This window comes from Mesoplodon mirus (assembly GCF_964341445.2).
Source record: "Mesoplodon mirus genome assembly, chromosome: 8".
NCBI classification, from domain to species: Eukaryota; Metazoa; Chordata; class Mammalia; order Artiodactyla; family Ziphiidae; genus Mesoplodon; species Mesoplodon mirus.
Genome location: NC_138984.1, coordinates 58,591,798 through 58,619,703, shown reverse-complemented (window position 1 = coordinate 58,619,703; position 27,906 = coordinate 58,591,798). Strand labels below are relative to the sequence as shown.

The 27,906-nt window shown below is 34.8% G+C and overlaps 1 protein-coding gene across 1 annotated transcript in view; it reads left to right on the top strand.

The window, feature by feature from the left end:
* LRP1B (LDL receptor related protein 1B) overlaps positions 1-27,906 on the top strand; it is a gene marked incomplete at its 3' end in the record, with an annotated part of 2,351,282 nt that overhangs the window by 1,354,439 nt on the left and 968,937 nt on the right. Inside the window, exons 27-29 of the mRNA XM_082630936.1 lie at positions 162-281; positions 4,895-5,023; positions 22,985-23,242. Coding sequence (XP_082487062.1) covers positions 162-281; positions 4,895-5,023; positions 22,985-23,242 — 507 coding nt within the window. The remainder of the gene's footprint in view (positions 1-161; positions 282-4,894; positions 5,024-22,984; positions 23,243-27,906) is intronic.

Below are 27,906 nucleotides of genomic sequence, written 5' to 3'. Positions count from 1 at the left end.
ATATTGTTTTGTTCTGTCAACCAATCATAGAAACTTTCTAAGAAACCAATTAAAGCTGTTTTATTATGGTTATGCACTGAGTAAATATTAACGTTTAAATTTAAATAGTATACGTGTGTGCACAGTTATATAGACATAATATCTTTGCTTTTCTTCTACAGAACGGTTGCCCAATTGCCAGCAGTTGAATTGTCAGTATAAATGTGCCGTGGTCAGAAATAGTACAATGTGTTACTGTGAAGATGGATTTGAAATAAAAGAAGATGGAAGAAGCTGTAAAGGTAATTATGACATGTAATTCTACTCAATTTTATTTTAACAGAGGCTTAATTAACAGAAATTTAATAAAATATCTTCAAGCACCTACCATGTGTTCCACACAGTGTTTATATTCACTTTATTTTTTGTCTCTTGAGAGTTAAAAGTTGGCTCTCCCCAAAAAACCACATATATAAACATTAGATAAGCATTTATACAAATCAATTTCCTTTCCTTTTTTGATTGAAGTGTAGTTGATTAATAATGCTGTGCCAGTCTCTGCTGTACAGCAAAGTGACTCAGTTATACACATACAAACATTGATTTATATATTCTTTTCCATGATGGTTTATCCCAGGAGATTGGATATAGTTCCCTGTGCTGTACAGTAGGACCTTGTTGTTTATCCATACTAAATGTAATAGTTTGCATCTACCAACCCCAAACTCCCAGTCCGTCCCTCTGCCTCCCTTCCTCCCCCTTGGCAACCACAATTCTGTTCTCTGTGTCTATGAGTCTGTTTCTGTTTTGTAGGTAGGTTCATTTGTGCCATATTTTAGATTCCACATATAAGTGATATCATATGGTTACAAATCAATTTTCAATTCATATTGCAGTAATGACAGACATGAGACATGTCAACAATGGGATGTGTTTTGGTCAGTCACTAAAACTTTGGATTTAATTATTTTAACCTCCTAAATATTTTATGTCTGTTATATAGCTGCAGTGTAGTAGACATTTTTTATCTACTAAGTTAAGTTATTAATAGTCATGTAATGTTCTTTACAACTTTTGCATTGGTAATTCTGGTGATTGATACTTGACAAATGCAATAATGATGAATATAAAATACTTATTTTTTAATGTCCTAATTTTTGTTTTTGTGAACGTTCTACACCAAATGTTTACTTTCCAAAATGACTCTACTCTGCCATACTGAACTATTTTAGGTTACTTCTTCATTATGTTGAATCCAAATATATATACATATACATAATGTTATATGTTTGTGTATATATATATATATATATATATATATATGATATATCCACAATATAAACAATACATTATTTTATATGGTATTTAGAATCTATATATAGAAACATTGAATATAGAATCTATGTATAAAATTGAGGAATATCTGTGTTACCAGTACCACTAATAAACAGAATATTTTCCAAAGAAATTGGTACTTTGCTGATTACTTTAACCCTTTGCTTTAATGTTATAACTTTTATCTTAAAAATAGAATCTTAAAGTTGAAAAAAATCCTCAGAGAGTATTTTTTAAAATCCTCATGACAAAAGTGAGAAAAGTGAGACCCTGAAAAATTAAGTGACTTAGTTAAGTCTACACATCTTTTTAGTAAAAGACTTGGGACTAAAACACAGATCTCCAGAGCCCACTTATTCTTATCCTAGAGAGGCTCATTGGTTTATAAAATACATCGGGCTTAAATTTTCAGTTTGTGGTTTTTTCATTTTCTGCATAATACAAATATTATAAAAACATGTATTATTAAATGTTTATCAGACCCAAAGGCTGCATAATCTTACTATAGGGGGACCAAACTGGTATATTTTATTTGACTGACATTATTCTTAAACCAACATTTGAAAATCAGAAGGTTGCACACAGAAGTTCAGACTTTATGAAAAAACTCAGATTTGTCAACACTAGACCCCTTACAATCACAAAGTCTGCCAGATATAAATAGTACCTCTGTACATGCACACAATTTCAAGTTCAAGACAACACCTGCCATTCACACAAGGTAGGCCAATATACTTACCTGTATCCTTCTCACTCTTTTGCTATACCTCATTCCTATAGGTGTCAGGATTTTCAACTCCTTTTACATGAATCTCTTTCTCCTGAATCTCTCTTTTAAATCTGTAAAAATCATCATAATCACTTTCTTCTGTTGAACATTAGTAAGGAAATACACAGCAATTTTTATGGAAGTTCACCAATAGAAGAGGAGATTTTTTTACTTTCTCTGCACTCCTGGATGGCCAGGTCTGAGCATCATTTACGCTTTCCTGAAGGCATTTCCAGGATATTCTCTGTCCTTAAAGGAAGAAAGAAGATGGTGCTACAAGTGATGACATGCCTGTTTCTTTGCAGCCAATTTTGTGGAGTTACATCAATGTCAGAACAGGGCATTCTGACTGAGGAGAAAGAACAAAAGAAATCATTATTCATATTGCTTTCCTGTATAGCATAATCACATATCAGAAAAACTAAAATAGGAACCAATAATAGTAAAGTTGAAAAAAATTGGTGAAAATATTATAGATAAGAATCATCATTTATGCCACTAGGGGATGGCCTTTATCAAATTCAAGATTTAATTTCACATTATCACTGTGGACTTCACTCCAAATACTATTCTTCCTATCCCCAAAACTACTTACTTCAAACGAGCTGTCTATAAATGCAGGCTATTACATGAAGCTAAAAAAAATCTGAGAGAAATGCAAATAAATGTCATACAAATGCATAGTTTCCCAATTTAAATGGTTGGCTACTCAGCCATCTTTTGCTTTTCCTTAGTCAACTCCTTTCTTAGCTTGGGGGGTCAGAGGATGGGGTTGAGAGTTCCGACCCTCTAAGTCACCTGTTTGATCTTTTTGGAGACCAGTCCCATTCTGAGAATATCTAGTAGCCCCACCCTGAGTCACCTCATTAGCATAGACTCTAGTGTATTTCACAGGGCTCGTTAGAAATAACAGAAGATACTCCTATAGCTCAGAAAATTACAAGGTAACTGAACTCTGTGTCAGAAACAGAGGATAAGACCAAATATATATTCTTATTATACCCAAGCAGTTTAATCCCCTTAACATCCTTCAAAGGAGGCTCATGGACTCCTCTCTCATGCCTGCCTTTTTCATATTGGTATCCTAAAGTATTTTTCTGTAGCTAAGCTTTCCCGACTTTCCCTTTCTCTCTATGGGATCTAACCCTCTCCTATTTTTTAAATCTATTATCCATATACTATTGACTCTCAAATACTCCAAGACCGATCTCACCTTATATTATTGGTTCGATATTTCCAACTACTTATTAAATGTTTACTCAAGGATGCTCTACAATACCTCAAATTTAACACATCCAAATCAAACTCATTTTTTCCTCCCATGATACCTCCACTGTAATCTACACTTCTTATAAAATTAGACCACCATTCACTTCTATCACATCCAGTCAAACTTCATGTTATCTTTCTATTTCTTAAACATTTGAGTCCATTCCCTCTTCTCCATTCCCACTGCTACTGTCATTGTTCAAAATATTATGACTTCAAAATACAATTTCTTGTGTGAAATTAGCACATAGCTAATTTTCCAGGTTCTCTTCTCTATATTCACCAATCCATTTTTCATGACTTTGTTTAGTTTTAAAATACAAAGTTGATCATAAAGCTCATCTAATTAATGCTTTCCCAGTGCCTATGTATAATGTACAGCACTTTAGTTTAGCATACAAATAACTTCATTATCCCACCCAAAATGATTTTCCCAATATCATCTCTTACCATTTCCTCTTATACACCCTTACTCCACCTGACTCCTTATACTTCATTGAAATCTCTACTGTGTCATCCCAATGGCTTTTCACGTGCTGTTTTGTTTAACTGGAACACCTCTTTCCATCTGATCCATTTTTATTTAGTCTGAGGAAATCTAAATCATCCTTTAAACTCAGCTCAATATGCAGCCTTCACATTTTCCCTTCAAGTCCAAGCAGGTTCATTTACTTCTCTGTGTTTCTATTATAAATAGAGTATGACTCTATTATAAGGAAATGCATAGAAATGAAATTCTATATCACTAGACTTGTTTCACCTAGAGGTTGAAATCATGTTTTATAAATTTTGGGTTCTTCAGGGATTAGTATAATGCTTGGTGCACAGGACAGACTGAATACACATTTGTCTAAATTATTAGCTGGCAGAGTTTTTTTTTTTTTTTTTTTTTTTTTTAATTTGCCCAGTTGGTTAAGAATCATTAAGTACCTGCTGCTTACAGAGATTTGAAAAAGGTGCTGGAGGAAAAAAGCATTGCGAGTGGAAGTAGGGAAAAAATAGGAGGAGGGCCATAGATATTAAAATCAAAATTAATTAAGATAAAATTTCTGTTTACAACAAGTACTTAATAGTTTCCCCCTTTTGATTTAGTGAGGGTGGTTTACATTGCTTAGCTCAGAACTTTTATTTAATCTGTTCATTGAAAATCGTGTTTCCAGACTAATTCTTTGTCAAAATCCTGAAAAAGCCAGTGTCGTAAACACTAGAACTCTTCAGCAAATATTCATTGGAGTGCATTTTATACCTTTGCACAAATATCCAAGGACTTTTAGCCTATGCATCAAAAATGCAAATAAATTATCTTTTAAAGTAAAAGATTTGGTGTTAAGCTTGATCTTGTATCTCTGTAACTATTTAAATGACACTGAATTTTATGTTCAGTTAGTGTGGTTTTGAAAAGGTGTATTGGAGTTGGTTCTTTCTTGCTTTTTTTTTTTTTAAATAGCCTATTTCCAAAGTTTGGAAAAAATGTTTTCTTCAGGGAGAAAAAAAATGCCCAACAATAAATCTGCTTAGAAATGATGTTAATTTACCTTTTAGATGAAGATGAATGTGCTGTTTATGGTACATGCAGCCAGACCTGCATAAATACGTATGGATCCTATGCTTGTAGTTGTGTGGAGGGCTACATAATGCAGCCAGACAACAGATCCTGCAAAGCCAAAAATGGTAAGTTATCTAATTTTTGGTCCTTCCAGAATTTATTTCCTATTTGCAGTTTTTTCCATTAGAAATGTATATAGTAGAGCAATATGGACTTTGAAGAAATAGATTTTTTCTTCATTTTAAGGAAATGATCCATACTTAGAAAGCCAGAGAAGTTCTTTTAGTTGTCACTGATCACTACAAAACTCCTCCCATTACAGGAAGTCTCTAATGAACAAAAACCTGTTCAAAAGAAATGGATTAATTGATTTGAATTACCCATCTCTCTCCTGGACTGTATAATAGATTTCTCACTGGTTTCTGTGAGCCTCTGCTTTCCCTCTAAAATTCATATTTCACGCAATAGTTAAAGTTATCTGCTAAAATATAAACCAAACCATGTCGTTATTTTGCTTAAAATCTCCCAATAGTTTTCCCTCATGTTGAGAATAAAACCCAAACTTCTCACAGGGCCTCTGAGGGCTAATGGACTAGTACCATTTACCTTTCCATCTCATCTCCTACTACTTCTCCTTTTATCACACTCCAGCCATACTGGTTTCCTTGTCCTTCAGCCACTTTGCTCTTGAGGTCTTTTCACTTGCTGTTTGATCTGCCTGTAATGCTTTTCCCTATGATAGTCACATTCTTATCATTCAAGTCTTGGCTAGAATGTCAACATTCAGAATGACCTTCTCTGACCATTCTATTTAAGGGTGTGTATTCTGTCCATCACAATCTTATTTCCCAGCTATACTTATTATTCATACCTATTCTATCACTACATGATTTTTTAGTTTTCTTTATAGCACTACCATTTGAAATGAACATATTTATGCATTTGTTTATCATCAGATTTACCCAGAATAATATAAGCATTATGAAAGTACAGAACTTGTCAGTTTTGTTTGCTGTTATATAATCAGTTCTGACCATTGCCTGGAACATATAGGTACTCAGTGAATATTTGTGGAAGGAAGGGAGAGATTGAGGTAAGGAAGGAGGGAGGGAGGGAGGAATGAAGGAAGGAAGGAAAAACAATGAATTGATTTTTCTTTCTAATTAAGATTACTATAATGATTGTTCTACTCTTAAGTATTTGAATTTCATGTTTCAAAACTGCCTTCCCTTTACTCTTATCTGCAAATAAAGCCTACTGTTTCTACATAGTGTTCAGTCTTAGTACACCCTCAATAAATATTGTTGATTTGCTAATGAAATAGCCTTGAGGTGCTGGTAATGATAGGATAACACTAATTTTTTGTTGTTTTTATGTGTGTGTGTGTGTGTGTGTGTGTGTGTGAATTGAATTAGCTTGGGAATAATATAGGAAGATATTATACATGGTATTCCATCTGGCATCTTCTCACTTCCTCCAAATCTGGTTTCATTTCCTGCATTTTCAAATTATGAAGTTTTGATAAATTAATGACTATCCCCTACTCCCTTTTATTAGCAATTGGAAAATTAGGCATGGGATGGGATTCTCTTTCCTGAAACCAAATTGAGCAAAGCATTGGATTTGCTCTGCAAGCTGCTGCTGTTTCCCTTTACATCGTAACCTCATGTTATAATTTCAACTATTTCTCTGAGATAGTATGTTTAATTATTTACAAAACATATTTGTATAGAAAATTACCAAGAAAGGAACTCTTTTACTTCTTAGTTTATTTTTTTCAATTGCTGACTTGGTTTATGAAGCCCTATTTATTTTTCAGGGGCAATCCTCTAGAAAAATTAGGTCAAGTTATCTGTTCCTCTTTTTTTCCACCACTGAGAGTTCTGATTTAATATATCAATGGACTAAAGAAGTGGAAGGCTTTTTCTTTGCAGTGTCTTCTATTGATCCACACAATATTGCTGTGAATACACAGGGAGAGTGTAATGTAATAAACCCTATAAAAGAAGCACTTCCTCTCTTTCTACACAGAAAGGTTTCTGACAAAAAGAGAATGTAGTCAAAGAGGGATGTACATGATATAGTGCTGCATCTTTGAATGTAGTCAAAGAGGGATGGTACATGATTTGATGACTCTAGCATTGATAATGGAATACATACGTAAATGCCTTCACCTCTAGTGGTTGGCTTGATGACAATATTGGCGTACATAGTTAGAACAATACACAGTTTTCATGGGAACATTCCTGTGGTTTGTAGTTTTAGGAAAATGAGTAATATAGTAAATGAGTACAAGTCTATAACATATACTGACTAGTTCTAAAGGTCACATGGATATTTGAGCAATGCATTTGTATAATTCAAAGGAAAAACAATCAGTTTTGCTTTAGTTTTGTCATATTTGTAACAAATGTACAGGAGGATTTTTTTGCTTCCATTAGATTAAATGTATTAAAATTCCATTTAATACATCAGCTTTAAATTTTTCTGTGGCAATTTTATTTACTATGGTATTGCTGTGACTGAAAGGTGCTAGGAAAAAGTTATAAAGTAAACCCCGTTTGTCTTCAGGCTTTGACTTTCCTCTTTTCCATTACCTGCTGCTTAGATTAGCACCTCTTTTTTTCTTCCTTTAAAATTTTACCCTACTGGATTCTGGAACCTGACTTTCCCTCCAAGTAAAGCCAGAGTTCAAGGGATTCCAGAAGCTGGGATTGTGTGAAATTAGGGAAAGGTTAGAATGGGCTGACCCCAAACAGTAGATGTTTGTAAAAGATCCCTAGACTTTAGACAGAAAATGCAACATAAATATATCAGACCCAGAGGATACAGTGGACAGCTAGAACTGCACAAGAGAGGAAAGTTCTGCAAAAGCCTTACTAGATAATAGATGGGAAAATAAAAGTCCCTAGGAAAGGTAGACTTTTATGTGAAGGAAGAGGGTGGCAGAGTCAGTTGGCTGGGAAGCTGCTTCTAAGGTGATGAACTAGTTCAGCACAAAATAATATCATGGGGCTGCCCTGGTGGCGCAGTGGTTGACAGTCCGCCTGCTGATGCAGGGGACACGGGTTCGTGCCCCAGTCCGGGAAGATCCCACGTGCCGCAGAGCACCTGGGCCCGTGAGCCATGGCTGCTGAGCCTGCGCATCTGGAGCCTGTGCTCTGCAACGGGAGAGGCCACAACAGTGAGAGGCCCGCATACCGCAAAAAATAATAATAATAATATCATGGTCGCTCCCCAACTAGTCACCCCAAAGCTTGCCTGTGAGATCTTATTTTCAATGTGACAATTGATAGTAAATAAGAAAATGAATTTAAGTTAATTGATTATCCCTCTTTTGTAGTAAAATGACCAAATCCAAGTAAAATTCATAAGCCCTAAGAGCACCTTTAAGAAATACCTCTAGTAGGGGGAGGGGATTTTAGGCCCTGTGGCAGTTAGGAGAAGAGATTAATGTTAGGCAGGAGGCCTTTTCATTCTTGATAATTCATGTAGTACGGACAAATTCTTTTCTTTTCTACACTTAGTAAGATTTTCCCCTGACTACTGAAATATAGAATCAAGTGTTTCAAAGTTGGGAAAATTTCAAAGGTAATCTAGTCCTATCCATGTGACATCAAAATAGGTGATTTCCAAATGGAAGAAAATCTACAGAACTCTCAGTATATGTAAAAAAAAGATCATAACTTTATGCATACTTGATATTACTATGTAGTAGGAAGCATGCTAGAATGTGAATGTCATGATGGATTGTTCATAACTTTGGAATGGGACACACGTTAAAAACTAGTCATTTTTGAATTAAATGTTAGGACCTGTCATTTGAAAAATGATGTTTTAAAGTAACTGTCGGGCTTCCTTGGTGGGGCAGTGGTTGAGAGTCCGCCTGCCGATGCAGGGGACGCGGGTTCGTGCCCCGGTCCGGGAAGATCCCACATGCCGCAGAGCGGCTGGGCCCGTGAGCCATGGCCGCTGAGCCCGCGCGTCCGGAGCCTGTGCTCCGCAACGGGAGAGGCCACAACAGTGAGAGGCCTGCATACTGCAAAAAAAAAAAAAAAAAAGTAACTGTCAAGCATCTATAGGTATCCAGGAAAGCATCCTGTATATTTTTACATTTTTCAAAATTAGAGTTCTAATAATGACATCAAATCTGAAAATGAAGTTTTTTTGTTTGTTTTTTAATTTAGCTTACTTTCTTTTAACTGATTTAGACTGATTTTGTTATAGAAGTATGTGTTAAATGTGGGCACCCAGGATTGACAGTGGGCTCATGCAGAGCCTGTGAGAGTGAAAATAATAACTAAGGGTGTTTAATTTATGAACTGTTGGCAGTTTTGAATGAACTGATAAATTCAGGCTCCTTGGACTATACTTTTCAGTGTCCCAACCACTTGCTTAAGACAGGCATTTACTCCAGCATTCAGTTCTATGGAACCTATAGGCCTCTGTTGATTTAATCAAAGCAGTAGCAAAATAAAGAGCACTAAATAATTCTATGCTCATCATTGTTGAGTCACCACATTAAATGGTACCATGTGAGAAAGAGTACACCTTTTTGCCATGGAGCAACCAGAGTAATGAGAGAAGAGAGTCCATTAAATAACTTTGAGATTCTATTACAGCTTATGCTTTGCTGTTCACTGATTTGGGTGAGGGTAAGGGGAGATTTTTTAGGTGATGGAACTCTTAGTTGTAAGAAATATAAATTATAATCCCTGTGTAATCCATAGAAGCACACCTCCAAACAGTGTTAGAAAGTGTTTTCATAATACTCACTTTCTTTGCTGCAATTTAAAGAAAGAAAGAAGGAAAGAAAGAAAAAGAGAGAGAGAGAGAAATAAAACAAAATATAACTTCTTATGGCTCCTACTTCTAATCTCTATTGTCATCCACTAATAAATAGTTTAAAATTCCTTTTGAAAGGTTGGAGGAATCATCCATGGTTTTCTGTCAAGGCTGGCTCTGCTCATGGGGAGAATAGAATAGGCTGGTACTTGTATAAAAAGGGACAAGCCTGGGAATTAAAAAAAAAAAAAAAAAACAGAAAAAAAAAAAAGGGAAGGGCTTCCCTGGTGGCGCAGTGGTTGAGAGTCCACCTGCCGATGCAGGGGACATGGGTTCATTCCCTGGTCCGGGAAGACGCGGAGCAGCTGGGCCCGTGAGCCATGGCCACTGAGCCTGCGCATCCGGAGCCTGTGCTCCGCAGTGGGAGAGGCCACAACAGTAAGAGGCCCGCGTACTGCAAAAAAAAAAAAAAAAAAAAAAAAAAGGGAAGAGCCCCTGCTCAGAGTATCATACTAATCAGCCACTTGTGATGCTTGGAATTCAGTTATTAAAGTATAATTGCCTTTTTTTTTTCCTTTTAAAAGAAACACTCCATATTAAAATTTAAGTGTTCATAGGAAGAGTAACATATTAAGTCTTAGTGACATTGATAACTTAAGAAACTATGGATCACATCTGTTTCAGTCTACCATCTGGCTAAGAATGGCTTCCCACAGAATGATATGTGATCATGTCTTGACAATGTGAAGATTCACTATTTAGAGTTTTTACTATTTTTAGATAGTCCAAAGGTCTAGTTCCTGCACAGTTTTTCATTTCATTGAGGCATAACTGTGAATGACACTTGATGACATGATGGTGTATGAGAAGCTCTGAGCTAGGAGCAAGCCTAGTAGACCAGCACCAGCATAGAAATCCAGATTTGTCATTTTTTACTCAGTCACATATGCATAGAGGAAATGATGTACACTATGGTAAGTGGTAAGTGACAGAAAAGTAGCTCAGTGCCTGGAACAGAGTATGTGCTGGGTAAATGCTTGTTGGATGCTGTAAGCAATTTCCTAAACATTCAGGAAGCAGAATAAGGGTATTGGGATATTGAGGATCAAAAAAAAAAAAAAGAAAGTCAAAAGGCTGGAAGAGATTCAAAGGGTAATGGTTGTTTTTTGGGGGTTTTTTGTTTGTTTTGTTTTTGCCAGTTTCATCATGTTATTTAGGGTTCAAGCTGCCCTTGCTGTGGTAGAGGCATCAAAATTGGCTGGGGATCTCTGCATAATCTCCATAAATGTCCCCCCTCAACCAGTCCCCCCTCAGACAGACATGCAGTCCGAGTGTGTGTTTGCTGTGCAAATATAGCTGGAGAATAAGCAACACCACCTGCAATCAGGCAGTATATCCTAAGCCTCTATTATGTACAAATACTAGGGCTTCACAACTCCCTTTGACAACGTGGCCTGGCCATTGAAAGTATTTTTCTATTTTTTAGAGTACCTCTACCCTATATCTTCTCTGGCCCTTTACTCAGTTGGAATTCACATTCCATGACAGGACAGGGCAAGGATTTCTAATGGAATTTCCATTACCCAAATTAAGCATCACACTTTTTTTTTTACCCACACAACTGTTAATGAGTTTGCCAGTATTGAGGTATAAGACTCCTCATGAATATTCTATGTCTGTTTTTGCTGGTTTAAAAAAAAATTTTTAAGTTTTTGATTTTTTATTTCCTGGAGGACATCAGTTTTACAGTCTAACACCTTTCTTGATATCTTAAATCTTTTTTCCAGCAACAAATTTGCAAGATTGATAACAGTCTTACCTGTCATGTGTTTTATGTGTCATAACACCTTTGATTTACCCATGGTCTAAAAAAATATTAGACACAGAAAAAATGCATGTCTTCCATTTTCTTTACCACTTAACATCTTAGCTGCAATCTAGCTGCAGATGTCTTTGTTTGGATATTAAGAATTATGTGGCGACATTTATGGGCTCTAGATTTGACAATCAGTAAACTTTGTTTTCACAAATGACACAATATATAAGTACAAATTTCTATCATTGTATTTTTTTATAGAATAGCTATTGATTGAACTAATATTTAAATCCTCAATATAAAATATGTAATAGATCATGTCATGTTCTACAATTAACTCCCTTTCTTTGTCTTAAAATTGGACAAATATAATGAAAAACAAAAAGAAATTAGGCACATTTAAATTCATAGAAATTACAAGTGGTTTAATTTTAAGATTACACATGGATATATAATTTTTCTATTGTTTTGTTTGAGAAAAGTGTAAGTATAGTGCTATTGAAATCCTCAGAAAACCTAAGCTTAAAACCTGACAGAAAATTTTTTTTTTTTCTAATAAGGGAGAAATTTTTTTTTCAGAGAATTTTCAAGGCATCCCCTGTATCAGTTGCAGTCAACGATATAATAACAGCAGTTAGAGAATGTCTCTTGAGCACTCTTCCCCCAGAGTTCATAGTTCCCCTTGACTTTGATGACAGATATTCTGCATATTGTTCCTAGTCAAGCTGCTTAATGTCATTTTAGTCCTGAGAAGAAAAAATCCATTGTATTGAATGCAGTTTTAAATGTGTGTGAGCATTTCTTCTTTGCACTAGGACTCACACAGCCTCCATCTTTGCTTTCCATGAAAAATAATACTTGCCAAGTTATTAGACAAATTATATCTTAACAGACTTTAGAGGTTTAGAACAACATACCATCAAATTACAAGGGATATATATCTAGTAAAGTAGCTACAAGTTTAGTATATAATCACCATTGAGTATTTAGAACTAGTCTGTTTTTTTTTAATAGCAAAGTAGAATATTGTGATCTTAAATATAGGTTATCTATTAACATCCGTTGGCAGCCCTGTCAAAAAACAGTGAAATAGATTAAATGACCTTTCCCTTTTCCACCTCTAGATAATGAATTTTCAGATGTCTACCTCCTTCCTCCTTATTCTAAGATGATGGTCTTGTTTCATATTCCCCTGAGAAAATAGAAGCAGTCAAAAGATAACTTTCTCATCTTGAACTACATCTACCAATCTATCTGAATCTAGAGCTAATCACTTCATCCTTCTCTTATTTGAATTGAAGAACAAACTGACTTTGTTCCTATCTAAGGCCAATCCCAACCTCTGTGCATCAGTATCACCTTCTCTCACCTGTACAAGAGGTAGACTCAGACAGTTGTCTTCTTGATTCTTTGAATCATCAAGATATTCTTTTCTCCTGGATCATTTCCATCAGTATACAAGGATGTAGTAAAGAGGCTGCAAAACAACCTCCTTTAAAACTGTGTTTCTCTCCAGCTACCACTCCATTTTTCTTTTCCCGTTATAGAAAAACTCAGTGTGTTGTCTCTTTCTCTATTTTCTCCTCCGCCTTCAGTGGGTCTTACCTTCTTATCACTTACTTAAACCTCTGTTGTCAAGGTTACCAGTGACCTCTAGTTGCTTAATTACTCAATTATCAGTCCTTAGCACATGACTGATCCTGTCTCCTCCTTGAATACTTTCCCTTTTAAAGAGTGTATTCTTGGAGTTCTCCTCTTACCTTACTGGACATTTTTTTCCCCTCAGTTTATTTTGCTGCATAATCCTCATTTTGTCAGTATTTTCAGCATGACTCAGTGTTCAGTCCTTTGGACATCTTCTCTTCTTTTATTGATTTCCTAAGTGCTCTCATCCTGTATCATGACTTTAAAAACACATCCTCTTCCATGGTTTTATTAAACATCAAGAGACTGATACTTGCCAGTTTTTACCACCAGCCCTGAGCGCTTTGTTGAACACCAGATTCAGTTGAATATTGAGATCCAACTTACCATCTGCATTTGGAAATTTAATGGAAATATCACTCGATGTGTCCCAAGCTCTTGATTCTCTCCCCTAATAATGCTTTCTCCAGTGATGGCCATCTTGGTTAATGTGACCCCATTCACCCAATTGTCCAAGCCAAAATACTGGAGTCTCCCTTGACTCCATTCTTTCTCTCAAACCCTTTGTTTCAAACTTTTAAATATGTTCTGAATTGTACTACTTTCTCTAAAGAACAGCCTGCATCCACGTTCCTACCAATGCTTTACTTTTCTTCATAGAATTTAACACTGCCAAAAAAATATTAAGTAGTATTGGTTTACCTGCTTATTGACTTTTTCCTCCACTAAAATGTAAGCTTTACAAAAACAACAAATTTTATTAGTTTCGTTAACTGCCGTATCTCTAGCATCTAGAGGAATGCGTGGCAGAAGCTAGTCATACTCAATAAATCTTTGTTAAATGTATAAATAAATATGCAACCACTGAGACAGTATTTTCTTTCTAGGATACAAAAGTGGCTTTTTAAAGGACCCATGCTTTCAAACTGGAAATATTTTTAAAGTAATTTTTTTAATGTTTTTTTTATTGTAGTAAAAGTCACATAATATAAAACATAGCATTTTAACCATATTTAACTGTACAGTTCAGTGGCACTAAGTACATTCACATTGTTGTGCAACTCTCACCATCATCCATTCCCCAAATTTTTCACCTTTCTAAACTGAAACTCTGTCCCCATTACACACTAACTCCCCATTCCCCCTCAGCACCCCCACACCCCCCAACCTGTGGCATCTACCAGTGTACTTTCTGACTCTGTGAATTTGAATATTCTAGGTACCTAGTATAAGTGTAAAGCAATTTTTAAATGAGCCTATATCTATTACTTATTAAATTCAGTCATTACCAATTTATAAATTAAAGGGACATGTCTGAATTGGGAAAAATGTGCTTCTATAGCTAAAGAATTTTCTGTTTGCCACAATTAGAAAGGTGATTAAGAGATTCAAAAGTAGCCATAGGCCACCTCTCAGTAACTAATGTGAATTGACCATCCCTGGACTATCTGCTAATTTTAATATTAATTCAGTAACCTAAAATTTGAATGAATCATACTCTGAGATTTTGAGATTTACCAAAATAACCCTTCAATTTAATTAAATTTATACTTAATTAAATTCAGTATAATTAAATTTATTTCATTTTCCTGATTAAAGATCACAATGCATTATTTTTGTCATTTTACTTATTGAAATACACTATCATTCTTTATTTTTTTGAAATACACTATCATTCTTAAACTTAAAAAATCAGTAAAGTGGGAGGGAGGGAGACGCAGGAGGGAGGGGGTGTGGGGACAGATGTATATGTATGACTGATTCACTTTGTTGTAAAGCAGAGACTAATAAAAAAAAATCAGTAAAATATCTTTAAAAACATTGGTAAATCCATATTCAAACAGCCCTTCATGTGTCATTCATTTATTGACCACTTACCATGTGCCAAGTAAGACCTTCCAGTTAGTAGGGGAAATATCATACTTCCTTGATCTGGTGGATCGACTCTTTAAGAAACAGGAAAATTGTGAGAGCTGCTGATTTGCAAAATGAGAACCTCTTTTAGTGTGTGTGTGTGGCACGATGTTATTGGCTTTAATTGTTTTTCAGAAAATGTTCCTAATTCCTGTGAAACAACATATTTCATTGCTTCTCAAACATCATATTGAAGGTAGCGGTATTTCACTATTAACATCCAAATAACAAAAAGATTACATTGTTTTAAAGTCTGTAATTCAGGTTGATTGGTAGTTTACCTGAGTGAGTTTTCACAATGCCCAAGACAAGATTACAAAAGACAACACTGACCTAATATGCCAGCACTAAACTCATCATCTTCTCATTAAACTGACTCTGCTTTTTTTTCCTGTTCCTCCTTATCACCCAAATCTCAAATTTCCACAGAATTTTTGACCCCATGCCCCTTATTATCTACATAAAACAGTCACTACAGTTTAAAACTTCGACTTTATTACATCACCCCATCTCTATGTAGGAACACAACACCACCCATTTTAGGTTCTTCTGCCTATTTTCTGAGAAATTAAAAAACATTTCCCTGTTCAGTAATCCAGATATTCAATACCTGTGTCTATATAAGTTTTGTTTTTTACTAATAACCTTGGGTTACCTTCTTTATAATTAAAAAGATAAATACCTTTCTCGATTTATATGTGTGAAATTTAATGTGTTCCTGAACCTCTGTAGATTCTCTGGGGCTTACATTTCTCCACTGGCCTCTGCTTCCAATAGAAATGTCGGCACACATGGTTATTCTTTCTTTCTGTATTGCATCAATCTAAAGGAGAACAGAAATACCTTTTCCTTTTTACCTAACTCCTTTCCAAACTCACTCCAGAATACTACCACCAAGGCAGTGTATAAACAAGACTTTTACATACTACCTTCCCATCTGATTTGAATTATATTATACCACTTTAAAAGTAAAAGCAACAACAATTTCAGAAATTAAAAGGGAAATATACCTATCCTACTATATTCTACTCACACATATCCTATTCTATGTATCATTTCCCAGTTGATCTTCAAGATATTTTTGCTCATTATACTCTTTCTAAAATTTATACTGACTTTCCATTGCACCCCAAGTTAAAAATAATTTTATCATCTTGATATTAAATGACCTGTGCAGTGTTTTCTCAACCTATTTTCTCAGCTACTGCAAGCTCTATGTGAGTTTGAATCTAGTTCTTTTTACCTAGTAGCTTTGTGATCGTAAGCAAGTTACTTAAACTCTAAATAACTTAGGTTTCTTACCTATAAAATATGGATAATATTAGCACCTAATTCTTAGAGATGTTGTGAGTATACAATAAACTGATAAAGATGAAGCTAGCTCCTAAAATATGCTCAAAAAGTTTACTATTGTCATTATCATGATGAAGTACTTTTACCACTAATGCATATTGTACCCTCAGAAACTGAAAAACTGAGGTTAGTATCTTCCCAACACATCTTAGTCTTTCCCACATATGTGCTTTTGTCAAAGCTGTTTGTTTCACCTGACTTCCTTTTTTGCTTCTTCCTCTTCAACTTTTTCTTTTTTAACCTCTGCATGTCCAATTCCTGTTCTTCCATCAAGGCAAACCTGAAATCAAATGTCATCATCATTAAGGAACTTTTAACTCTATTAAAAAGATATGTTTTTGTACATTTGTGCTGCTGTAACAAAATACCACAGACTGGGTAACTTATAGATAACAGAAATTTATTTCTCTAGAGGCTGGAAGTCTGAGATCAGAATGCCAGCATGGTCTGGTAAGGGCTGTCTTCTGGGGTGCAGACATATTGTATTTTCACATGGCAGAAGGTGCTAGGGATCTCTCTAGAGCCTCTTTTATAAGGGACTTATTCATAAGGGTTCCAACTTTGGGAACTAAGCACCTCCCAACTGTCACCTCTCAATACTGTCATCTTTGGGGGTTAGGATTTCAACATATGAATTTAGGGGACTCAAACATTCAATCACAGAAAGTTATATCTAAACATTCTTTGGAACTCAATGTTACTATACATGTTTTATGAAAGGTACCAAACCTGACTTAAAAAATATAGACTTTTATATATATTTAGAGATGTATATATATATATATATATATATATATATATATATATGTATATCAATTTTTCTGTTAGTTATATCTTTCTTGAAGACAGACTGTCCTGCTGATCCCCTTCAGATACTAGTTGAATACCTTAGAGCTATAAATTCTAAAAAATAAAATAAAAAATACAATAAAGCATTTTCATCCAATCAATTGAATTTAGTATAAATGCATTGTGACAATAAAAGGTAGTGCTAAGATAAATTACAGTATAGTTGTAGTAATTACATTTTCTTGCTTAGGTGAAAACTGTTTTTAATGCATTTTAATGTTTCCACATTCAATTCATATTTTACTTTTTCTTTTGTAAAATCTGATAAAATAGTTTCCTCTGATATTGGCACAGCATGTACTTATTCTAAATATCATTCAGTTCAGTAAAGAGATTTTTCCATTGACAAAATAGTTGAGGAAAGTGGAGAAACAAATTTGGCCATATATTTTTGGGAAATGAAAATATTTCAGCCCTGTGTCTCTTTTTCACTTATATGGTTAACTTTATCCACATTTTCAGTTTGGTTTAGTTGACTTTGGTCTATAATTGATTATATTATTTGAATAATGCTTTTTTTTCTCTTTTTTAAACTAGATAATTTCCTCCTAGTATTTCATATTCAACTTTTTTTGTTCATTGCATAATTTTAGAAGTTTTCTTTTTTTTTTAATCTAGTCTCTTTATACAGATTGCTCTTCATTTTTGTTGCATATAGTTACACTTCACTTCCCATGAGGGTTTGCATAATTTTTTGCTGCAAGTTGTTATTATTCTTCTCATTCTTCTCATTTCTAACTTCATCATATTTTCCTTATTATTAAAGACTTTATACATTTGTATATGATAAACTAAAAATAAAATTGTTTAAATTCTTCTTTAAGTTATTTTAAGTTTGTATTGGTTGAAAACCAATCCTTTGGGCTGTACAGATAACAATTTTCCCTTTTCCCGTGCTTTAGTCTGGCTCTTCATTTTATATACTTTACATGGAAGTTATCATTTAACCTTTTAAACAGTTGAACCTCATTCTTTTTCTTTTTTTCACACCTTTGAAATAACAGATATTGAGGTGCACATACCTAACTTCATTCACTGGAGATAATTGCTCACAATTACAGGATTAATTAGGGGAAATCAGACACAGTATAACTAGATAATATATATTTTTCTATGTGTATATGTGATATAGATACATTTATTATGTACATAAATATTTATTAGGCTTATATTTATTTTTAATTATCTGAATCCACAATTCCAATTACTTAAAATGCAACTAGCTGAATTAATATTCTTAGAATTGAATGGAAGAATAGGGAGTTTAAATGAAGCTGTAAAAATTAGTTTTATTCACTCTGAAAACATTTATTTAACATCAACTATATGTCAAAATCATATTATTATAAGTATATAAAAACATTTTTAGTATATTATTGGCTATGAGAGGAGAAGGATATGTTTGCAAGGACATGGTTATAGTGGCTTGGAATTTAAAGAGATATTTTTTATGAATCTAGTCAAATGAGGTATTTCATGTTTCCAAGCTTCTCTTTTTTTTTCACTGCTGTGGCCTCTCCTGCTGCCAGGCTCAGCAGCCATGGCTCACAGGCCCAGCAGCTCCGCGGCATGTGGGATCTTCCTGGACCAGGGCACAAACCCGCGTCCCCTGCATCGGCAGGCAGACTCTCAACCACTGCGCCACCAGGGAAGCCCCAAGCTTCTCTTTTTAATTCTCAGTTTTCTAATCAGTTTTTAAAATGATGACACTGGTTAATATAACATGATAGGAAAAAAATCACATTCTTATTATACACATCTCTATAACTGTTTGGGAGAGAAAATACTCTTTTTTATGCTGTTGATATATGGGTGGGAGTGAAGAGGATGAGGACAGTTTTCCTCCTCCAACATGAATCAGTTGACAGTCTATCGTAGAGGTTTATTCAACTTAAGTCTTGATTCTCTACGCCAGAGTATTGACTGAGGGCTTTCTTGTGTTCCAATCTCTTCTATGTGTAAGGTTAATATTTATTACTTCTCATTAAGTGTTGATGTAGGAAACCCTTTGACTGAAGTCATCTGATGTGTTTTCTAACTGTTCTTTCAAGGAAACTGTTCACTGACTCTAAGTGTGGCATCTGATATGAGCATCACATTTATTCTTATCAGTCTCTTATCATCATTACCCAAGCTAATGATGATCTTCACTTGGCATGTGGAAGCATGTAGTAATAATGCCCACTAGAGATCAGTGTAGTGCAGGTAGAGACGGATAACCTTTGTCAGGCCTATGCCCCCTTTCATCATGAAGTAGGAAAAAAAAAAGATTTATATACCTAGCCCTAGATGATTTTTGTGGGTTCTTGTGTTTCAGTAGCTTCTTCCACTCCCATATCAGGCCTTATGTTTTATTTGTCTTGTGTGGGAAACCATAGATAATAATTAACAGAGACACATGAGTATTACTTCAGTAAAGCACATCACAACTAACACTAGAAGTATCCTTCCTCCAGTATGTCATTTGAATTTTAAAATTATATCAAACCATGTCAATTTATGAAGCACCTGACTTTCTCTTTATTGGCTTTCTGTTGACCTGAAGCTTTAAAATCAGTGGTTGATACGTTTTGCATTAAGGTAAGCAACTAACTCACTCAAAAAGCAGCTACAAAAATCAAATAGGTTGATTAGTTGTGTCCAGTAAGCATTGCCTGTGTTGACCATTAATTTATTTTTATCTCAGTTTCTCAAGAGAAACTCAATGTTCCTTCATATTCCAGCCTCTCTTCAAAGAATGTTTATGACATACTTAAATTTATGGACTGGTAGGCAGTTTAGAAATTGTTGTCTACATCTGGACTTCTTATAAGCTTGGCAGTAGTGGTTCATTTTTGAATGAGAGGTGATTTCAGTAAAGGTCATTTTGGCTGTCAAATGAAGACCATAAGCACTGACATTAGTGTCAGTATATCTTTGTTAACCTGATAACACAGCTGTCTAAGACCCCTTCCTAACCTGAGAAATCCATCCATGATCCAACAGGCTTCAGGAGTGCCAAGGTCAACTGGAAAACAAACAGAGCTAGTACTGTTGAAAAGAGGCCAAGTTTAGACTTCCACATTAAGGAATGGCAAGGGCAAGTATTACATGATTCAAGATGGCTTTACGAGATTGAGAGAGGAGCCAGCTGGCTAACCAAGCTCAGATGTAGTCACTTGACAAGGTTACATAAGCAGAGACAGTTCACAATTTTACTGATTCTAAAGAAATCAGAAAAAGAAAACTCTTTATTATGGAAATAATATTAGTATTTTTGAGACTTACTTTTTTTTGGTTTATACCAAGCAGTCCAGGGACAAGTTCACTTCTCCACTGGGAAGAAACTGTTGGGCTATTTAGTTTATAATCTCACTGAAGTTGTATTGTTGTTTACTTTTGTTTGTTTTATTGTTTTAAGATAAAAAAACATTTAATGCCTTTCTGAAAGCAGAGAAGAATCCTATGGCTTGATTGAAGTAATTTCTTAGGAATAAAAATTCAAATACTCATGGAAGGCCTTGGGATGTATTTCAGAGTTGACATTTTAGGCCTGTGAGGGAAGACCCAAAATCATCTTCATTGGAGAACTCTTCTATTTGAAATATACACAAGGAGCCTGATATTCCTACTTCCCCAAGAAATGATGAAGACCATTAAATAATGTGTTCAAAATGTTAGATGTTTAATTATATTAGCCATAGTATGTAAATTTGCTTTTCTCCTACCAATACAGTGCTCAATATCAGTGTCTTGAATGATCTGATAATGTTTATGAAATTTTCTGAAGAGACAGTATTTCTCTGGATTCCATCCATAGGTTAAGAAATCCAAATTACTTTGTAATTACTTTGTAATGTTTCACAGAATGTTTCTAACAAACTCTACTGTGTAAGAGTTCCATGTGTCCTTTGGACTTATTCAGAAAATTTGTAGTGAATGACTAATAGGTTCCAGACTTTTTATAAATGCTAGAGATAACATCAGCAGAAGTAGAAAAAATACACCAGAGAAATAAATAAGATATATACAATGTATGGTAGTGATAAGTGAAAAATAAACTCGGGAAGGTGTACCGAGAGTGTAGGGGCTTGTAGTTTTTTTTTTTTTTTTTCTTTTTGCGGTATGCGGGCCTCTCACTGTTGTGGCCTCTCCCGTTGCGGAGCACAGGCTCCGGATGCGCAGGCCCAGCGGCCATGGCTCACGGGCCCAGCCACTCCGCGGCATATGGGATCCTCCCAGACCGGGGCACGAACCCGTATCCCCTGCATCGGCAGGCGGACTCTCAACCACTGCGCCACCAGGGAGGCCCGGCTTGTAGTTTTTTACAAGATAAAGTGGTAAGAAAAGTCCTCACCAGAACGGTGACATCCAAATAACACCCAAAAGAAGGTCAGCATGTCAAGTCGGCCATTCTGAAATATGATGATTATTCTAGGAAGAAGGAAGAGCCTCTGAGATGGCAGCTTACTTGGCTTGTTCACAGAATAATATGAAGACCAGTATGTGTGGAGCAAGATAAACAAGGGTGGGGGTAGTAAGGAAATGAAGGAAACGAGGTCAAAGAGTAATGAGAATACACATCAGGTAGGGCTTTATAAACCATTTTAAAGGCTTTGACTCTCCCTCTGATTGAAATGAGAACCCTTTGAGGAACTGGGCAGAAGACTTGCTTGATCTGCCTTAACATTTTAAGGATATGACTGGCTATTGTGTTACCATAGACTCAGGAAGAGGAGGGCATAGATGGAGACAGAGAAACCAGTTGGAAGGCAGTTGTAATGATCTGGTTGAGATGTGATGGCAGCTTGGGGCAGGATGGTAGTAGGAGTCACTGATGTGTTTGACGTCAGAGTCAAAGAGATTTGTTGACACGACAGATGTAAGGCAGCAAAAAGGAGAAGTTGGAGGTTTCCAAATTTCCCCTATTCCCTAATTAGCACAAAAGCTACTCTGAATATGATTATAGAGCTAAACCCTTTCAACACTAATTTTACATGGACTTTTACCGTTAATTTTATATGTTAAAGGTATTGTGATTCCGGTCAATTAGTATGTATTTACCAAAAACTCACCAATCCTAGCACAAGCAAAGATGCATTTTTCCAAAAAGTGGTAGTGAACAAGTTTCTTTTACCTCGAGAATCTTATTTTCCTGACTATAGAGAAGAAATGTGAAAGGAACTGGTTCAGTGACCAATATCTAGTCACTAAGGAAATGTGTGATTGTTTGGCTCCAGGGTTCAGTCAGGGAGTCAATGAGCCTGAAGTCACAGGTGCTCTTTGTATGAGGCTGTGAGCTTTGCATGTTCCACTCCAGAGAATCTATTTCTGACCTCATACATCCACTTCAAAAAAGCATGCCCTTGCTCACAAGGGAAGTCTATAACACTGTATGGAGAGGTCAATCCAGATCCATCATCATTGCTAGAAAAACAACTCACAGCATTTCCTTTATTTACCAAGAGTGAAAGCAAATAGCATTGTCCTCATATTTAGACAACACATTATGACTAAGGAAATCAAGAATACAAATGCTCAGTGGACTATGTTGTCCTTAAAGAAATGAAGTGATATAGTTACTGAAGCATATACAGGTTACTAAAAAATACTTTTGGCAAGCAATTTTTAAAATTGTAAAGATGCATTAAAAATATAGGAATAACTTTTAATAAGGAATGCCAAATTATTTCTAAAAAAGTGATTCTTTTACTGAACTCACTTTCCTCTTTCTGTTTTATTCCAGAACCTACAGATAGGCCGCCTTTGCTGTTAATTGCAAATTCTGAAACAATTGAGATTTTCTATCTTAATGGAAGTAAAATGGCAGCCCTGAGCTCAGTCAATGGAAATGAAATTCATACTCTGGATTTTATTTACAATGAAGATATGATTTGTTGGATTGAATCGAGAGAATCTTCAAATCAGCTCAAATGTATCCAGATAACAAAAACAGGACAATTAACAGATGAATGGACAATCAGTATTCTTCAATCCTTTCACAGTGAGTTTTGATTTATATTATATGCCACCCTTTAAGGATTTCATTTGAAGACCAGTAGACAGGATTCTTAGATTTTCTAGCATAGTTAATGGCTTTTGCAAAGCTATATATGCAAATATGAATGCACTTAAATAAGAGTATTCCCTACGTGTTTTCCATATACACACATATACACATAGAATTGCACTGTTTATGTAAGCAGTACATTGAAGGGTTAATTTTAATTCTTTCTTTAATGCTTATTGCAGTATCACCTAGATGAGAACTGTGATTTTTCACTGAATGATAGTTCACAATGTGATAGTGAAGGTGGGATTAAAAAACAACAACCACAACAAAAAACAAGAAACAGATTTGATAATTATAAGCTCATCAACTGTAGTGTTTGTTAAAATACCTTGAAAACTATTAGTTTTATGCTAATTGGTAACAACTACCTGTGTTTGTTGACTTTTTTCCTAGTAACTCAGAGTCTTTATATATCTTCTTCCAAAAGAGTAATTTGTAATTTGTGATTCACTTGATTTCTCATGTCAGAAATTCACAAACTATTAACTGTCTTTCTCTTTCTGTATATCACATTGTCACATGCACATACATCCGCCCCCTCACTATTCTGCTCTCTACCCCTCCCACATGAGAGTATAAAAATTTATTTGTGCTTGCCTGGGGAAACGGTATGCATGAGAATTTCAAGATGTATTCATTTATTTTATGATTTACAGAAAAAACTTATTCTTACAAATGCTACTAATATAAAACTTGGTAGAGAAATGAAGGAAATGTACAATCAAGTTAAGAAGAAAATAAAGAGTGCTGTGATAGAATAAATTTAGTTTTCAGATGTTGAGTGTTTGGTGATTTGAATTCAATAATCATATTTTATTGATGTTTGTGATGTACAGTTTCAGGGACTGGTTATTGATCCTTATTAAATGTAAGAAAAGAGTACTATGTAATGTTTGATAATTATGATTAGATTGAATAAAAACAGTGGCAAAGATTGTAAGAAAAATGGAATATGAAGTGAACAGAAGTAAATGTTTAACAAATAGAATCCAACATTTTGAAAATTTTCTTAACATAAATAAAACAATTTATAAGGTCATTTATTGTGACAGTGGACCAAAAATGCCTAGTGAAAACAGTGGACACTATCTATTTCAAGGATTCCATGGAGAAATGATAATTCATAATAAACAGTAAATAACTATTGGTAGTAGCATAAGGAATGTTTCTATGTGATTTGAGTATTTCAGACATGGGCTCAGCCAGCAGTTGAAAATCATTTGATCAAAAGACTCTGGTTTCTGCCATGTTAGTGATTACCTTAACTAATCCAAATGTATTTGCCCCTAGAAGATGGAATACTAGCAGTCAAATAGGTAGAATATTCACTAGGTCATCAGGTAAAATTATTTTCCAAGGTTACTTAAGCAACTTTTTTTCTACATTTAATATGCCCTAATAATAGTAGTAATCCTTTCTTTAATATGTATTTTTAAACAACTTTAATAGTACATCTCAGATTGGTCAAGCAACTCTACATTAGCATATTTGTAGAAAATAATTCAGAACTTAGATTTCATGTGATTTATAAACGATTCTTTACAAATCTAGAAAAATAGAGATTGATTTTGTTAGTTCACTAAAATGAAGAACAGACATTCATTTTGAACTATACAAAATTAATGCAATGGAAACATCTTAATTAGAATAAATAGTTGTAATGAAGTCGGATTTAAACCATGCAATTCCAGTCACTTTAGAAAGAAGTGATTAAATGTGTGGAAGTAATGCAGTGATGGGAGTGGGACAGAGGTGTGAGCTGGGCTGGGCTCCTCTATCATTGCTTGTAAGCCATGTATTTTATCAACATGTCACAGAACAGCTTCCAATGGGCTCTGCATTCACCATGACAATTTGTGAGTTGATAATGAAGTTTGAATATTCTTTGCATATGTAATTACTTAAAATCTCTGTTGTACCATATAACCAAAAATAATGAACTGATGGGAGTATGCCTGAATACCTGTCACTAGCCACTATTCCAGAGATTATCTCTTTAGGTTTTCCTCCTTCATTATCTCTAGGAACTTTTCTCTGAATTTACCTGAAGAAAACATTCTTTTTTGGAAAAAAATAAAACTTTTATTTTTCAAAGTATTACTATGAGGAGAGTCATTACAGGTCAAACCGACTTGAATTTAAAATGTACATAATATTTTAGTAAATATCTTATTACAATATTAAAATTTTTATTGCATATCTCATCTCACTGGATACCCACCACATCTCTGTGGAGTATGCAGGAGAGATACTCTTCCCATTTTATAATAGACACAATTTTAACTACAGAACTAAGATGTGGTAGGCAATACTGAATGGCTAAAAAGAAGGCAGAGATAGGACATTTAAATCCTATGTTCTTTCTTCTATATTAACAAAGGCAAATACAGGTCCCTTCAAAGAATTTCCCAAGTCTAGCACAAATAATCATATCTACAACTTATTAAATATGCTAAAAGACTACATGCAATAGGGAGGCATTATTAGTCCCCTTATGCTGAGGGGAAAAATCGAGACTCTGAATTTGGGCCAGACTTCTTAGCCGTCGCTACACCGCACTGCCCCAGGGGTCTCAACTTTTGGTTTTCATTTCAGACAGCCAAAACAATCAGGTGCACTAACATTAGTAACAGTGGCTCACGAAGACAGTGTCTACATGGGTGAGAGGTATACGAATCTTGGAAGGGGGTGGACAAGATGAGTTGTCCCAAGGCCATGTCATTTGAAAAGGCCCAAAACATGATTCTGATATGGCCACCTAGGGAGGCCTACCTTTAATCCTGAGAATCATGTCTAAGCAATATTGTGAGAGAATGAGAAAGACTGATTATAAGGTGCTCAACAAACTATATTGACAAAAGGAACATTGGGGAAAATGCTAGGGATTATATTTTGAATTGAATTCATTCTTCTTTATAAAGATACTTGATATTTATTAGTTAGTATTTTTGCCTGAAAGTTACAAAATACTAGATTTTGAAGAAAACTTTGGAATTAAGTGTTTTGTAAGCAAAATTTGTTCTCCAGGGATTCACATAAAGTACATTTATGGCAACTAATTATTTCTCCCAAGTTTTTCTTGGGGAGTACTGTGGTAGGAACACAGATACCTAAAATCAGCAAAAATGATGGGATTCCTAACAGTAGTGATGCTCAGCTATTTTCCTCAGGACAAAGTGCACAAAGATGATTGAGACAGATAAGATTATTTTCTGGGTGTATCCCTTATCAAGGAAGATGATTCAGGACCAATTGTTCTCTTCCAGGTATATAGTAGACACTTTCATTCTGTTTTTATGTATATTCAGTATTCTGCAAAATTTGAGTATCACTATTAGGATTCTAATTTAGACTTAACCAGCTTGTCTTCATCCATTCATGGGCTCAGCTACAGACTAGCAGAGCGTGCCAGGCCAAAAACTATAAAGGATTACTTATTCTTTATACACTTTGCTTCTGAATTATCCCCATTCACTGGCTTTTATCTTTCTTTTATTTGGTCTGTTTCGATATCAACTTAACTCATTTTCCATTTGAACCTCTGACTTGATCCTTGATTGGATAATTTTTGGATTCACTTTACCCATGTCTTTTCTCAATCCTACTTCTTTCTCTTGAGTTAACAATTCTCTAATAATCATATAATATTAATAGATGACATTTACTGAATGTTTATTTTGTGCATTAATAATTATACAATATACCTCTCCACTATCACAAAAATTATATATGTATAGTGTATAAAATAGTTTATAGATAAGACAATGAGCTTAAATCAATGAAATACTTTTTTAATTTAAAGGAAACCTTGACCTCTTAATCTCAATAGATACTAAGTAATGGCCTTTCTTAATTGTGCAATATTCCCTATTTGCTTCTACCCAGCCTAAGAATTTCATAGCCTTCAGTGCTTCACAAGCATCCTCCATCAAGTTATGACTGGACAAAAATGACCAGGCTGTGTCCCTACTGTACATACAAGCATAGCAAGCATAGTCTTGGGACAAAATAATCAACCTATAAGAGTAGAAATGCTAGATTCAAATAGTGTCAGCTCACAGTGAATGCACTTTAGAAGAGGATCATGGAACTTTGCAGCAACATCCTAAGATTACACAGTATCACAGAATGGTATAATCATCATAGAAACTTGGCATGCAGTATTTAAGCATGTGACTTGTAAATAAAGTATTTTTATGACATTTCCTCTGCAATTATTTTTCCCCATCTGATTGGAGAAAAGTCATTCACATTGTTTTAATTTGGCTTTATATGATTACTAGTGAAGTTGTCCACTCCATTGTGGACTTACATGTTCACATCAATCTCGACAAATCTGCTTGAGTGATCATAATGCTCCATTGCTTAAAATTAAAATACAAAATATTCAGTGGCTTCCCATTTATCTAAGGAAAATTGAAACTTCATTTTATGGCTTCTCTGCAGGCCTCTACCTTGCCTCTCCCCACTCAAATCACATGTTCCACCTAAAAAAAAATACTAGCACTTCCTTTAATGCACTTTGTTTTCTCATTTCCATGTGTGTTTGTATATGCTGGTTCTTCACCATAGGGCATAGTTGTCATTTCCTATAA